Source organism: Haliotis asinina, chromosome 9, assembly GCF_037392515.1.
Source record: "Haliotis asinina isolate JCU_RB_2024 chromosome 9, JCU_Hal_asi_v2, whole genome shotgun sequence".
NCBI lineage: Eukaryota > Metazoa > Mollusca > Gastropoda > Lepetellida > Haliotidae > Haliotis > Haliotis asinina.
In genome coordinates, this window is record NC_090288.1 from 29,015,528 (window position 1) to 29,029,378 (window position 13,851).

The 13,851-nt window shown below is 39.9% G+C and overlaps 1 protein-coding gene across 1 annotated transcript in view; it reads left to right on the top strand.

The window, feature by feature from the left end:
* The window catches only part of LOC137297138 (ubiquitin carboxyl-terminal hydrolase 19-like), a 31,699-nt gene that overhangs the window by 11,283 nt on the left and 6,565 nt on the right, over positions 1-13,851 (top strand). Inside the window, exons 12-25 of the mRNA XM_067829150.1 lie at positions 2,451-2,543; positions 3,457-3,522; positions 4,564-4,674; positions 5,773-5,886; positions 6,391-6,474; positions 7,223-7,317; positions 7,988-8,048; positions 8,808-8,923; positions 9,547-9,690; positions 10,984-11,647; positions 12,464-12,506; positions 12,626-12,701; positions 12,843-12,995; positions 13,456-13,622. Coding sequence (XP_067685251.1) covers positions 2,451-2,543; positions 3,457-3,522; positions 4,564-4,674; positions 5,773-5,886; positions 6,391-6,474; positions 7,223-7,317; positions 7,988-8,048; positions 8,808-8,923; positions 9,547-9,690; positions 10,984-11,647; positions 12,464-12,506; positions 12,626-12,701; positions 12,843-12,995; positions 13,456-13,622 — 1,987 coding nt within the window. The remainder of the gene's footprint in view (positions 1-2,450; positions 2,544-3,456; positions 3,523-4,563; positions 4,675-5,772; positions 5,887-6,390; positions 6,475-7,222; positions 7,318-7,987; positions 8,049-8,807; positions 8,924-9,546; positions 9,691-10,983; positions 11,648-12,463; positions 12,507-12,625; positions 12,702-12,842; positions 12,996-13,455; positions 13,623-13,851) is intronic.

The window sequence follows — 13,851 nt, forward strand, 5'->3', positions numbered from 1 at the left end:
CATGACACAACTTGTAACATAACGATTTCTTCCACGGAAGCAAGGTGGGGGTTCAAGTGACATTAATATTGCTAATTATCTTGCCCTCCACCTCGCTTCCAAGAGTGAAGTTGTTATGTTATAAGCAATGTCATGCAAAATCCTATTGTCCATCAATAAAATACATATTTTACTACCAGTAGAACGTATTTTTGATTTTGTATGTCTTTGAAAACAAACTTAAATAGCATTCATTCTCAGACAGGGGGTCGCCATTTTTGAAAATCGTGAAGTCACGGACTAAAGTCCATTTGAATTAATGAGATTATGGTTTGTTTTCAGCAAGTTAGAAAATCGAAACTACTTTCTACTAGTAGTTAAACATGTATTTGAATCATGGCAAAGAGGATTTTGCATGACATAACTTGTAACGTAATATAAGCAAGGTCAGGTTCCAAGTGAAAATACTGCGTGATAGATTTCTACACTTGCTAAATTTACTTGGTTTGTAAACGTTCACTCACCAGTATGTAGACACTTGTCAGTATACGTCTTTATATTTGGTCTCATGATCCTAATTACTTTATAATCATACTTGTATGCATTTTGAAACATCACAGAAAGAAGCAATCTGCGAATGTATAACAGGAACGTAATATCTAGACATTTTATAGTTTGCCTATATGAATCATAATTCGCACGCACGCCCTAGTGTATGTCGTTTGTATCATTACAACTTCACGACGAAAACAATGATTCTGTTGAAAGTTACGACAACATAATAAAAACAAAATGCAAATATTAAAATTAAAACAAATTAAAGTTACAGGAGCAGTGTCACTCTCTTACCTTGTTCGAGGAATGTATCCATCAATATTCACAAAAACGAGTGATATATAAATCATCTGCAGATTTCCCAAGTGATGTGTCTTTCAACAATTGAATATACAAAATGCATCGTTTCAGGTTTTTCACATTGATATATAGTCTCACTGGTCACCCATGATAGCACACCTGGCAACTAATTGCATCATGTGTGTCATTCTTTTAAAAAAGTAGTTAGCCAATAGTCATTCAATGCATTGGCAGTTAATCCTTTGAAAGAAGGGTGGTGTTTTTACATAGACACAGATATGACAGAGTGTATTCAGTATAGATTAGTAAATGTACATACTTAAACACTACCTTTTGACAAATCCCCCATTTAAATCCGCATAAGACTAATTAATCAATCAGCGTGTTATCTGTTAATCCTTTGATCGATCCAGACACAAGAAATGCTAAATGGGGGCCTTTGTCGGGTAATCTAAATGGCGTTACCACTAATTATACCTGTTATAAATTCATTAACTGAGCATCAAGTGAATGATGACAAATAACGCGTTGGTTTATACCACCTAACACGGATTACAACCTAGCGACACCAAGTGATTTTGACAGAATCGTCTATGAAAACAAGGGTTGTAACTTGAAAACTAGGCAAAGCAGGAGACAAAACTAGGCAAAGTCATAGTAGATGGTGAGAACATATAGCTTTCATTTTTCACAACAGCTTTCGCGATTTCAGGTTTGTACAAGCCTGTAAACAAAATAATTTACCCACTGAAATGTAGATGAATTCTGCACAGACCCTCATTTCTATACCTACTATTACGTCACTGTGACATGCCGCTCTGATTGGTTGAAATCTTGTTTGCAGCTGAGAATTGTGCACTGTTGACAAAAAGGTCGATATAAGGTAATTAAAGATCGAAATGAGCAGTTTTAATGACAGGGTTTCATGGCCTTGGTTCCCAATTGCACAGATTGATGCTCATGCTGTTGATCACTGGTTTGACTATTTACAGACTTGATTATTAACAGACTGCCGCCATACAGCTGGGGTATTGCTGAGTGAGGCGTAAAACAAAATTGACTCTCTCACTCACTCTTTCACCATGGGATGTTGTTAATGATGTTATTCAAAGGCTGTTTTGGTGTAGCTGGAATATCTCATAGAATACTGAGTTCACAATCTACATGTATTTCAATTAAGCTATGTTTCCTTTGCTGTGATTCCTTTAGTCACTGATTAAGCTGAATGATAGGTTTGAGTACATCCATGGGTTGGGAGGCTGGGCTGCCAGAGTAGACATTGCAGTGGTTCGAATGGTCCCTGCACCTCCACAAATTCAATTAACTGTGTGGAGTTACCTCAACTAGGTGTACCACAATCCTGTGTTTATGGTTTTGAATCCCAAAATAATGTACAACATGACACCTTGGACTTTCCTTCTTGATGAAGACTTAATAACCTTTCATCTTATAACAGATATTGTATTTAAAATGGGATTAATACGAGTGTGCATTGGTGCCTCTCCTGCCTGTTCCACACAGTGTTGATCTTATTGAAAATGCTTAGATGTTTTCTTGTTACTGTAGTCTGACTGACGTAATGATAACATAGTTCATGGAAGGTTGTTTGTTCACAGGACATTGTGTCGAAGAAAGCCAGTCAGTTCACAGGCTTTGCTCAGCATGATGCACAAGAGTTCATGGCATTTCTCCTGGATGGTCTACATGAAGTAAGTCTCTCTCAGTAATGCTGCCTTTCACAACTTGTATTGAAGCAGCAGTGTCAATTCATAGTTTGTTACTTGTCGAACAAGCTTGTGAAGATCCGGGGTTAGAATTAGTCTCAGCAATCCATGCATGTCAAAAGAGGCAACTAACAGGATTGGGTGGTCATGCTTGCTGACTTGGTTGACACATGTCATTGTATGCTCATGATGTTGATCACTGGATTGTCTTCCAAGAAGCTGGAATTTTGCTGAGTGCGATGTTGAAGAAGACACTACAAACAAACAAACAAACAAACAAACAAAGCTCTTCAACTTTCTGTTTTCTGTTTTAAATTTGGGTTGGAACAGATCTCCTGCCAAGTAAGATACATCTGATTGGGTAGGTCATATTCATGAACTCTGTTGATGGCATGTTATCATGCCCTGGTGCCAATCCATCATACCCTGATGGCATGGAGAGTTGCTTGCAAAACCAAAGGTGGCTTTTCTATGATTATTCATAGCTGCCATCTTATCACTGATATTGCTGAATATAGTACTAACAACCACATGGACATGAACACAGATACTTAACCCCATAGGTCTTGAAATGCAAAAAATATCATCGAGGACAGAGCCAGTGATCAGATGAGACATATTTTTATTTACAGCCAATCTGATAGCTGGCTCTTTTTACTGCTAAAAGGTCAAGAGATTAAGATTGTGGAAACCGAATGGGCTGAAAACCAAATTGTGATTTTTAGCAGGTTATTTTTTGGAAACAATAGTGATCTTTTCAGGAAAACATTAAACAACAACTATACACATACAAAATCCAGATACATCTTCCACAGATATTCCACTGAACAGCAAACATAGCTAAACAAATGGGATTTGATATTAGAGATATGCAGTGGTTGAATCTGATTCCTTGCAGGACCTAAACCGAGTAAAGAAGAAGCCATACACAGAGACCGTGGACTCAGATGGCAGACCAGATGAGGTAGAGCTTTTTTTTTCAACAGTTGCTGGTTATTCAAGGAAACATTATAGATGATGTGTTCAAACTTCAGAATTGTTTGTCACTGTACCAAGTAGATAATTGCTCTTAATATATGCTTGTCACGGTCACACTTAATTATATACAGGCCACAATTGCATTATCTAGAGGTCAACCTTAAACATTTATCATGACCTCTTTATGTTGCTTTGTCTTACCTGATGCTACGCAGTGCTATTATTTTCCCTACCTTAAGCTTAAACGTCACCACTGGAACAGAATGAGTGAGAATGGTTTTACACATCTTGTAGGAATGTTCCAGCAGTATCTCTGTGGAGGAAACCAAAAGTGAGCTTCACACATGTTAGAAATAAAGCCTTGATCTTTGCCATGTTTGGCGAACTCTTTAACCTCTAGACTAACCTACAGCCCCTAGTAACAGAGACAGTAGAAACACATTTATGTCCTGGCCTCGGGATCCCAGTTTTCTCCCTTGACCCATTCTATTCTTCTCTGTCTATCAATTAGACAGATGTGTATTGGATTGATCACCTTGAGTTTGTGAATCTTTACTGTTTGCACCCTTTTTCTCCAGTATAATCTTCCCTGGCAATAAACTGTAACTTCTGTTTTTATATGGGCTTGGGGTAGCCTACTGGTTAAAGCCTTCACTCGTCACACCGAAAACCTGGGTTCAATTCCCCAAATGGGTTCAATATGTATAGCCCATTTGTGGCGTCCCCTGCCTTAATATTGCTGGAATTTTGCTAACCATGGTGTTAAAACACACTCTCACACAAAGGTCAACAGAAATACACTTTTTTATTGACAACTTCATCATGATGGATTGCGAGGTATTGGGAAGCCTGGTGATAGAACCCTCAATGTCCGTTGTGATTGTATGAATGTATGCAATGTCAGTGATTTTGTTGATATTTATCATATTTTACCTGCACATACTACATTCATCTGTGTGTGAAATATGCATTATGTTGGAAAGTGCATGTTAAATCCATAAATCATCGTCATCACATCAATTTACAGGTTGTGGCTAACGAATCATGGGAAGTGTACAAGAAGCGGAATGACTCTGCAATTGTGGACCTGTTTCAAGGACAGTACAAGTCTACGCTGGTGTGTCCTGTGTGCAGCAAGGTAAGCTATCTTGTACCATTGCTGTCGTCGTGTACTGTATTGCTTTCACCATCTCTTTATCAGTGGAGAAAATATTCATCTCCACTGTGTCAGCTGGGAAAAGTTGTCCTTGCAATTACTCTTTCTCAGTAGAGACATTGTGGTGGATGAGTGGGATAGATGGCTGACTATGTATTAGGTACCTGACTCTGAGACTGAGGATTCAAATCCCAGATGGGACTTAACCCTAAATGTACTAAAATCTGTATTTTACTGATTAAGTTTAGTCCCAGATACTCTCGTTCACTCATGGAACCTAGGGTGACTGTGTGGGTTAGATTGCTGACCTTGTGTACAGGAGATCTGGGCACCTCCATCTGGGCTGAAATCTCAAAAGTACTAGAATCTGTACTTTACTTTGAAAGTGTAATCCCAAATATAACATATGTTATGTTAAATTATGCTAATATTCATATTGCTGCAATACTTAGGACTACAAATTTGAGATGGATATATGCCTTTGTACTTTACTTTCTTGAAATGAAATCGGAACCAGGGTAGCTCTGTGACAGTATTTATTACAATCACTGATAGGGAGCCTGAGCCATTCAGTCTCTTACTGGACAGCAGCCATATTTAAGTAACAGATATCCGTGATTTAGTTCAGGAAAATTAGTTTGCTTTTGAAGTTTTGAAAACACTTTTCTTCACTGACAACCTATCCTTACTGACATTATCTTTTACAATTAGCACTGTCATTTGAAAAGAATAATCTGTAGGTCCCAGGGTAGAATAGGCCTTCAGCAACCCATGCTTGCCATAAAAGGCAACTATGCTTGTCGTAAGAGGCGACTAATGGGATCGGGTGGTCAGGTTCACTGACTTGGTTGACACATGTCATTGATTCTCAATGGCGCAGATCGATTCTCATGTTGCTGATCCCTTGATTGTCTGGTCCAGACTCGATTATTTACAGAATACTGCCATATAGCTGGAATATTGCTGAGTGCGGCGTAAAACTCAACTCACGCTCTCAGAATGATCAGTTGGATGAATTATGTGCATTCATGTAAATTTGCTTTAGTAGTGTTTTAAGTAGATATGTTTTTATTTTCCCAGGTGTCGATCACATTCGACCCCTTCCTGTATTTGTCGGTACCACTGCCAAAGAAGTGTCGACAGCTGCCTGTCATCTTCATGTGGAAGGATCCATTTGGTAGGAAACCAGTCCGGGTAGGTGGATATGTCTAGGAGTGTTCAGAGTGTGCTGATGGTTAAAGTATTCGCTGGGTATTATTTAGTCCAAAACAGGTCTAGGATACTCATGTGGAATGGACACCATTTAACAGCTATTTCTTGTTGTGTCTATATTTTCTTTACTTTGGGATTGCAGTTGGTTCTCAGCAACTCATGCTTGTCATAAGAGGCTACTAATGGGATCAGGTGGTCTGGCTTGATTCACACGTCATCATATTCCATTTGCATAGATCGATGCTTACATTGCTGAATGCTGGGTTGTCTGGTCCAGATACGATTGTACACCAGACCACCAGCATACGGCTAGAATATTGCAGAGTTACACAACTAACAAACAAACCAAACTGTAGTTTGGCATTTTAGACATGTTACAGTACTACATAACAGATTCAAAACTTGGTAACTTGAGGTTTCAAATGTTGGATTGAGCATTATCTGAAAATAATCCTGTTTCTCACATATATCAAATCTCTGTTGCAGTACTCAGTTCGCCTACCAAAAGACGCCCGTGTTGAACAACTAAAAGACGACCTCAGCAAAAAGACAGGGGTCAAACCAAAAGATGTGAGTTGTAAAAGTTTATGAGTGAGTGAGAATGGTTTAATGCTGCTTTTAATATATATTGCAGCAATATCACGCCAGATACATGCCTCAGTCATTGTACACATGTGGGGAATCAAAGCCAGATGATTCGCATGGCGATTAAATGCTTTAACTCCTTGGCTACCTTTGGCTACTTATGCTCACCTCCAGTGTATAATGCATAAGTGATAGTTCATACAAATACGCCCAGCTGACCAAGGAATAAGTCATTGCGTGTGCACATGAGAACGTGTCTTCACTTTGATGTAACAAGATCTTCAAGGGTTACATATTCATCATCTTATCCCAGTTGCATAGATTGATGCTCATGCAGTTGATTATTTACAGACCACAGTCATATAGCTTGAATATTGCTAAGTGTGATGTTTAACAGTAAACTAACTGTAAACTGGTGTTTCTGGTGTTGCTTGTAGTGTTTTGATACATAGTAGTAGCCTACTGAGACACCATGCTGCAGTTTAACAGGGCCAACCCACTCAGACACAATGTACTGATGCAGAAGTGGAGTATCTGGTTACACAGTTGCTCTCAGGCTTTTGTCCTATAGCTGGAGCTTCTAAGCACATTCACACGTACACACACATACGTATGCATGCAGTCTGCATTATATGGGACCATTTCACTGACTTTTGGTACCAAGTTGTCTTTTGCCCTCACTTCTATTAAAAAGTGGATGTTTACATGTAATTCTGTCTGTAACAATTTTCAGATGTGTGTGTTTGAGGCATACCGTGGGAAGATCCTCAAGGTCTTCACACGTCGTGCAAGTCTGTCTAGTGTCCAGTTCAACGACACCATTGTCGTGTAAGTACAAGGGTTTTCCTCAACCCACAAAACAAGGGGATCCTTGCAGGCAAAATGTAGGTCCTGTGAAGTAACAGTGTAAAGAACTATACGTTTTGATAATTTCTTTAGAGCCTGGAATTCATCTTTGGTCATGTGAACTGATGGGTGAAATGACGCACATACCTGCACTGAAAGAAAAACACATAACAAAGTCAAAGATGTGTTGTGGGTACAATGAATAACATTGCGCATATCTTTGGACACTGGTTTTCTTTGACCTATTTCCTTTATGGGTTATAAGAAGCCCTTCCTTCATTATCCCATGCTTCTGACTGAGTGATTCGCACCAAAAATGGTTACATGTCGTTCATGACAACGATCAAGGCTGACTGTCAGCAAATTGTGTATACACTACTTGTTGCTAGATGACTGCAATAGTGTTAATGTGATGTCAAATCTAAAATCAGTCACTGGACATATTATTAAGTCAGTAGAGAGTCATATGGTTAAGATGATGTAGTTTCTGTGTATCTTTATAACACTGACAGATATTGATGGTTTAGAAATAAAGATTTGCAAAACACTGCATTGTCATTAAGTATATACAAACAGTTGAGCTCCTTTCACATGGTTGTACTTGTTTTGTTCCATAACACCATGTCCTTCCACATCGTGTCCATATTTCCAGTGCTGAAGTATTATCAGAGGAAGTGGCTGGAGAAGCTGTTTACGAAATACCTGTGATACAGGTGAGAGTTTGATGTGTGAAATACCTGTAGTGCAAGTGAGAGTTTGTGATGTGTGAAATACCTGTGATACAGGTAAGAGTTTGATGTGTGAAATACCTGTAATGAAGGTGAGAATTTGGTGTGTGAAATACCTGTGATACAGGTGAGCTTTTAATGTGTAAAGTACCTGTGATACAGATGATTATCAGATGTGTGAAATACCTGTGATACAGATGATTGCGAAATTTGTGAAATACCTGTGATACAGTGTGTGATGTGTGAAATACCTGTGATACAGGTGAGAGTTTGATGTGTGAAATACCTGTAATGTAAGTGAGAGTTTGATGTGTGAAATACCTGTGATACGGGTGAGAGTTTGATGTGTGAAATACCTGTAATGCAGGTGAGAGTGTGATGTGTGAAATACCTGTGATACAGATGATTGTGAAATGTGTGAAATACCTGTGATACAGTGTGTGATGTGTGAAATACCTGTGATACAGGTGAGAGTTTGATGTGTGAAATACCTGTAATGTAAGTGAGAGTTTGATGTGTGAAATACCTGTGATACGGGTGAGAGTTTGATGTGTGAAATACCTGTAATGCAGGTGAGAGTTTGATGTGTGAAATACCTGTGATACAGATGATTGTGAAATGTGTGAAATACCTGTGATACAGGTGAGAGTTTGATGTGTGAAATACCTGTGATACAACTGAGTGTAGCACCTGTTTTAATAATGACAACGATGTAGCTTATTCTTCACATAATGTGTCATACAGAGAACACTGATGCCCAACCAGGCACCGTCTAGGTGTTCTCACTGCCGGAAGCCAGCTGCTGCAGGGATGAAGCTGAAGAGATGCACCAAATGTTTCAAAGTTGGATACTGTGATCAGTAAGTCTTAAGTGTTAACGAAAACATTCAGTGATGCTTTGTTAGAACTAATCCCTACAAACTATGGTAGCTGGTAGACAAAAAGGGGAGTGAAAGGTCCGTATGATGTTGTAGTTAAATGATTTGTGAAGTGGATTGTCGTTCATAATGTTCATAATGTCAGTCACTGAATTGTCTGGTCCTGACTCAGTTACACACTGACCACTATCTTATTGCTGAGTGCAGCGGTAAGCAGCAAAGAAAGAAACACAACATATATGTGTTACTTACAAGAAATTAGAGTACACATTGTTTTGCAATGTCTCTAGTTAATCCGTTGTTGCAGGTTGGTATTGTGCAAAGTCAACTATGTATATTTTCCAGCCTCTTTGAAGTAGTATATTCTAGATAGTTCAAGTGGCATGCAGATATGAGCCTTAGCCCCCAAATGTAATGTCAGACCCTGCTTTCAGAACATAACACTATAACTGGCACATACCATCTTAGGCATACAGTGGTAGTGGCTTTACAGTAATTTACACTCCATTGTGAAGTGGACAGTATTCTCGCTTCCTCCCTCCCTCCCTCACTCACTCACTCACTCTTTGTATTGACAGTGAACACTATCATGGTGTTTCTTCCAGGACCTGTCAGAGATCTCACTGGCATGTACACAAGTCAAGCTGCAATGTGATCCCAGAGCCAGTCGGCTGCCCATTCATCATCAGTATACCAGAATCTCGGGCCACTTTCTCACGCCTAGGGAAACTCATGGAAGCATATTCAAGGTTGGTGTGCTTATCTAGATCAAAGGATGTCTTCCAGCCCGCTGTCCAGGCTGTGCTGCCAAATAAGCTGTTCTTGTGTTGAGATTTGATCTACCGTGTATACCCGCGACCCCCCTCTACACCCCTTCAAAGTCGAGGACAAATCATATACCCTGTGTATAATGCGACCACGGATGAAGCACATCACCGGCGCCAATAAAAAAGTGTTCTGTTATGCGTTGTTGTTTTTATACAAAACTTTGTGGAGTGTATTACTCCAAAACGACCTAGAATGAAGCACACATCCAATAAATACGTGTTTGTCTTGCGTAGTTTTTTCTACGAAGCTTTTTCGAGTGGATAACTCCTAAACAAGTCGCTAGGTCACGTGTGCTGTAGGGACCGTCTTCAGCAAACAGAATGTATTTTCGTTACTGGTTATATGTTTTGCCATGTATTTCAGTAAAGGCATGTAACCATATAGTTTTCTGAAGGAACAATGTGTTTGCAGTGATTATTGAAGTAAATACATAAAAATATGGAAGTAATATACTAAATACATAAAAGAAATATGAGACAATCCTGCTCATGAAACACAGGAAGTGTTCGCTAACTGTGTGCAGAGTTTATATTTCTAACTTGGAGAGCCAACCAGCAAAATCTACGCGATGTGTTGAGTTTCTGAACCCCAGTTCTTAGTATACTGCACAATCAGTAACCTATTCTAGTGGTAATGTATAAGGAATGAATTGCTGTACCTTTGTGTCTGTGGTAAACAGGATTTCGTGGGAGAATGGCTACCATTATCAAGCGAGGTGAAACTGACGATCATCTAAAAGACCTCGACACGTCTGTAAAGAACAAATTTAGTTGTTAATGTCTGGAAAGAGCGCACCCCCCTGCCCCCACCCCTCGACCCTGGCTTGATTTTTCAGTGTTTTTTAGCATTTGTCATTCTCATGTCTGTTTACCGTGTAGGCTGGCATGTAATTTGTATATCTGGATCGGTAGTCAGAGTATCGGTATTTGCAGAGAATATACGTAAAAAAACAAGGCAACAAGATAAAAATGGCCTTTATTTCGGATATTAACAGTTACTTCTGACTAAATGCGAAGTTTTCTTGTGAAGTGCCTGGATGGCTATCAAATTCCGGTTGACATCATCAGTGGAAACTGAAAGTGAAACAGCTGGAAAAAAAGTAAGCTCTTATACCCTGTGTATAATGCGACCCCCCTTCCTGACCCCCTCATTCCAAGTACGAAAAACTTGCATTATATGTGGGTATATACAGTAATGATATTCCTCTGTCCCAGGTACTCCGTGGATGTCTTCCAGCCCCCTGTCCAAGCCGTGCCGCCCACCAAGCTGTCCAGTCACCCTTCCACCTCCAACCTCAGTTCTTCCTCCAGCAGCCAATCTAGTGGCAGCCTCAATAGTCTGGACAGCCAGTCATCATCAGCCAGCACTCACACACTCACGGCAGATGCTGAGCAGGCCTTAGACGATGAATGTGACACTGGCATAGACAGCAGCAGCACCACAGCACTAGCAGGGAGTGCCACATCACTGGACTCGGATCCAAATGTCAATCCCATGCCTTCAACCAATGAGAGTTTGGGTAATGATGACATTCCAGAGAGTCCCTCCCTGGATCAAAGTGCATCAAGGAACTTCACTGTGGGTAGTTTAGGACAAGCTGATGAGATCCTTTCGCCAGATCAGACCAAGGGCGGATCCAGATCAATCCCTACCAACCCAGTCCTGGGCATCCAGACGGAGGAGTCTGAGAGGGCGATGCCCCTGTTTCACATCAAACCAGTCAATAATGATGGGTTTGGACTGAAAGGTCCTGATGGGGAGAGACTCGAAGATAAGGGTGATGTACCCCTGGACTTGACCAATCGGCGTTTTCTTTCCATGGATTGGAGAAACAACGACAAGCTTGCATCGTATGTACTGGTTCAGTCGAAGGAGTTGGTGAGTTAATATATACATGATCTCTGTCATTGTCAAAGGAAGATACACTGCTGTTACACTGCGATATATCACTAGAACTGTCACACTTGGGCGTTAGTTGAATATGATAAAAGTGAACAGGGATTTATTCAAGAATTTCCCTGATAAGGACAAATGATGAAAATTTGCTTAAATTTTTTTAATACTCCAGAAGCCATAACATTTGTTATTACTATATGACATGAAGTTGTAAATATGTTATTTCATTTTGGGAATTTTACTGACCATTTCTGAAAACCTGGGAATGAATGTGGACTTCTGGGAATGTATCCATTGTTAATACATGCTGACTAATACAGACATCATCTTGGGCCCTTGAACATTGACACCTGGTGATGCCACTGATTGATGTAGACATCATCTTGGGCCCTTGAACATAAACCTCTGATGATACAACTGATTGATGCAGACATCATCTTGGGCCCTTGAACATAAACCTCTGATGATACAACTGATTGGTGTAGACTTCATCTTGGGTCCTTGAATATAAGCCTCTGATGATACAACTGATTGGTGTAGACTTCATCTTGGGCCCTTGAATATAAGCCTCTGATGATACAACTGATTGGTGTAGACTTCATCTTGGGCCCTTGAACATAAAACTCTGATGATACAGCTGATTGGTGTAGACTTCATCTTGGGCCCTTGAACATAAAGCTCTGATGATACAGCTGATTGGTGTAGACTTCATCTTGGGCCCTTGAACATAAAGCTCTGATGATACAGCTGATTGGTGTGGACCACATAACTAACTTCCTGTTCATTTTCCTGTTTCAGGATGTGGATGATGATGAAAGCATGCAGACAGCACAGTCTGATGGTAAGAACTACACAAAATATGTATCAATATTTGCAAGCTGTAATGGCTGTTTTGTCCCACATTTCCTTATCCACCTACTTCTATTGAAATATCTCCACATTTGAAATGTTATGTTCCAGATTATTCCATTATCACGCTGGACCAGTGTCTTGACGTCTTCACAGAACCGGAGATGCTCAGCCCAGATGAGGCATGGTGAGTAGTAATCTCTGAATAACAGGAATCATTATCTATTTTTGTTCCTTAGATTGGACCTTGAAAAGCTCCTTAAAGAGCTTAAATTTGATAGTTGATAATGTTTACAAACCTGTGTTGTGTATGTATTCTCTTGTGTAGGTACTGTCCACGCTGTAAGAAGCACCAGGAAGCCACAAAGCAGATGTCAATATGGCGCCTGCCTCATCTGCTCATCATCCAGCTGAAGAGGTTCTCCTTCAGGAACTTCATCTTTCGGGACAAGATTGACAAAATGGTGGAATTCCCTACAAGGTACTGCTGTGTGACTGGATATCTTGTTGTAGAATTTGTTTTTCACTCAGTGCCTATGAACTCTTACGTAGAACTCAGACTCTTCTTAGCCTTGGATGGTCTGGTCCAGACTATTTGCTGGAATATTGCCAAGGGCAGTGTTAAAATAACAAACAAATTGACTCATTTAAAACTTCATCAACCCATGCTTGTCATAAGAAGTGATCAGGTGATCAGACCCGCTGACTTTGTTGACGCATGTCATCATATCCTAATTGTGTAGATCATTGCTCATGATATTGATCACTATAATGTCTGGTCCAGACTCAGATACTTACATATAGCTTGAAATTGCTGGGTGCAATTAAAACAACAAAAAATACAGCCTATGTTTAATTTTTGTGTGGATTGACTGACACTTCAAAGAAGACTTTCTTTTCTCTTGCTATCTCTTAGCTAGCCTGCTTGTGTTCCATTTCAGAGGTCTAGACCTGTCTAAGTTCATTCTGGGGAAGACGCCCTCAGCTCAAAATCATCCTGTGTATGATCTCTACGGCGTCATCAACCATCACGGGGGCATCTTGGGCGGACATTACACCTCCTACGTACGCTGCACAGACACTGTTGACCCTCTGAGGAATGAAGTTGGTACGAGGACCATTAACTCATGCTAATACTAAGTATTATTAATAGTATCAAGTATGTACAACTTAAATCAGTTTTATAGGAATTTTATTTGTTTCAGTTCATCACAAAGTTGCAAAATGTAGCTAGTTTGTTGATGGTTCAGGTGACTAACACACATCTTAAGTCAGAGTTGCCTCCCTTGAATATGTCAGATTTGGGTTTTATTATTTGAAAGAATTAATCCCTGTTT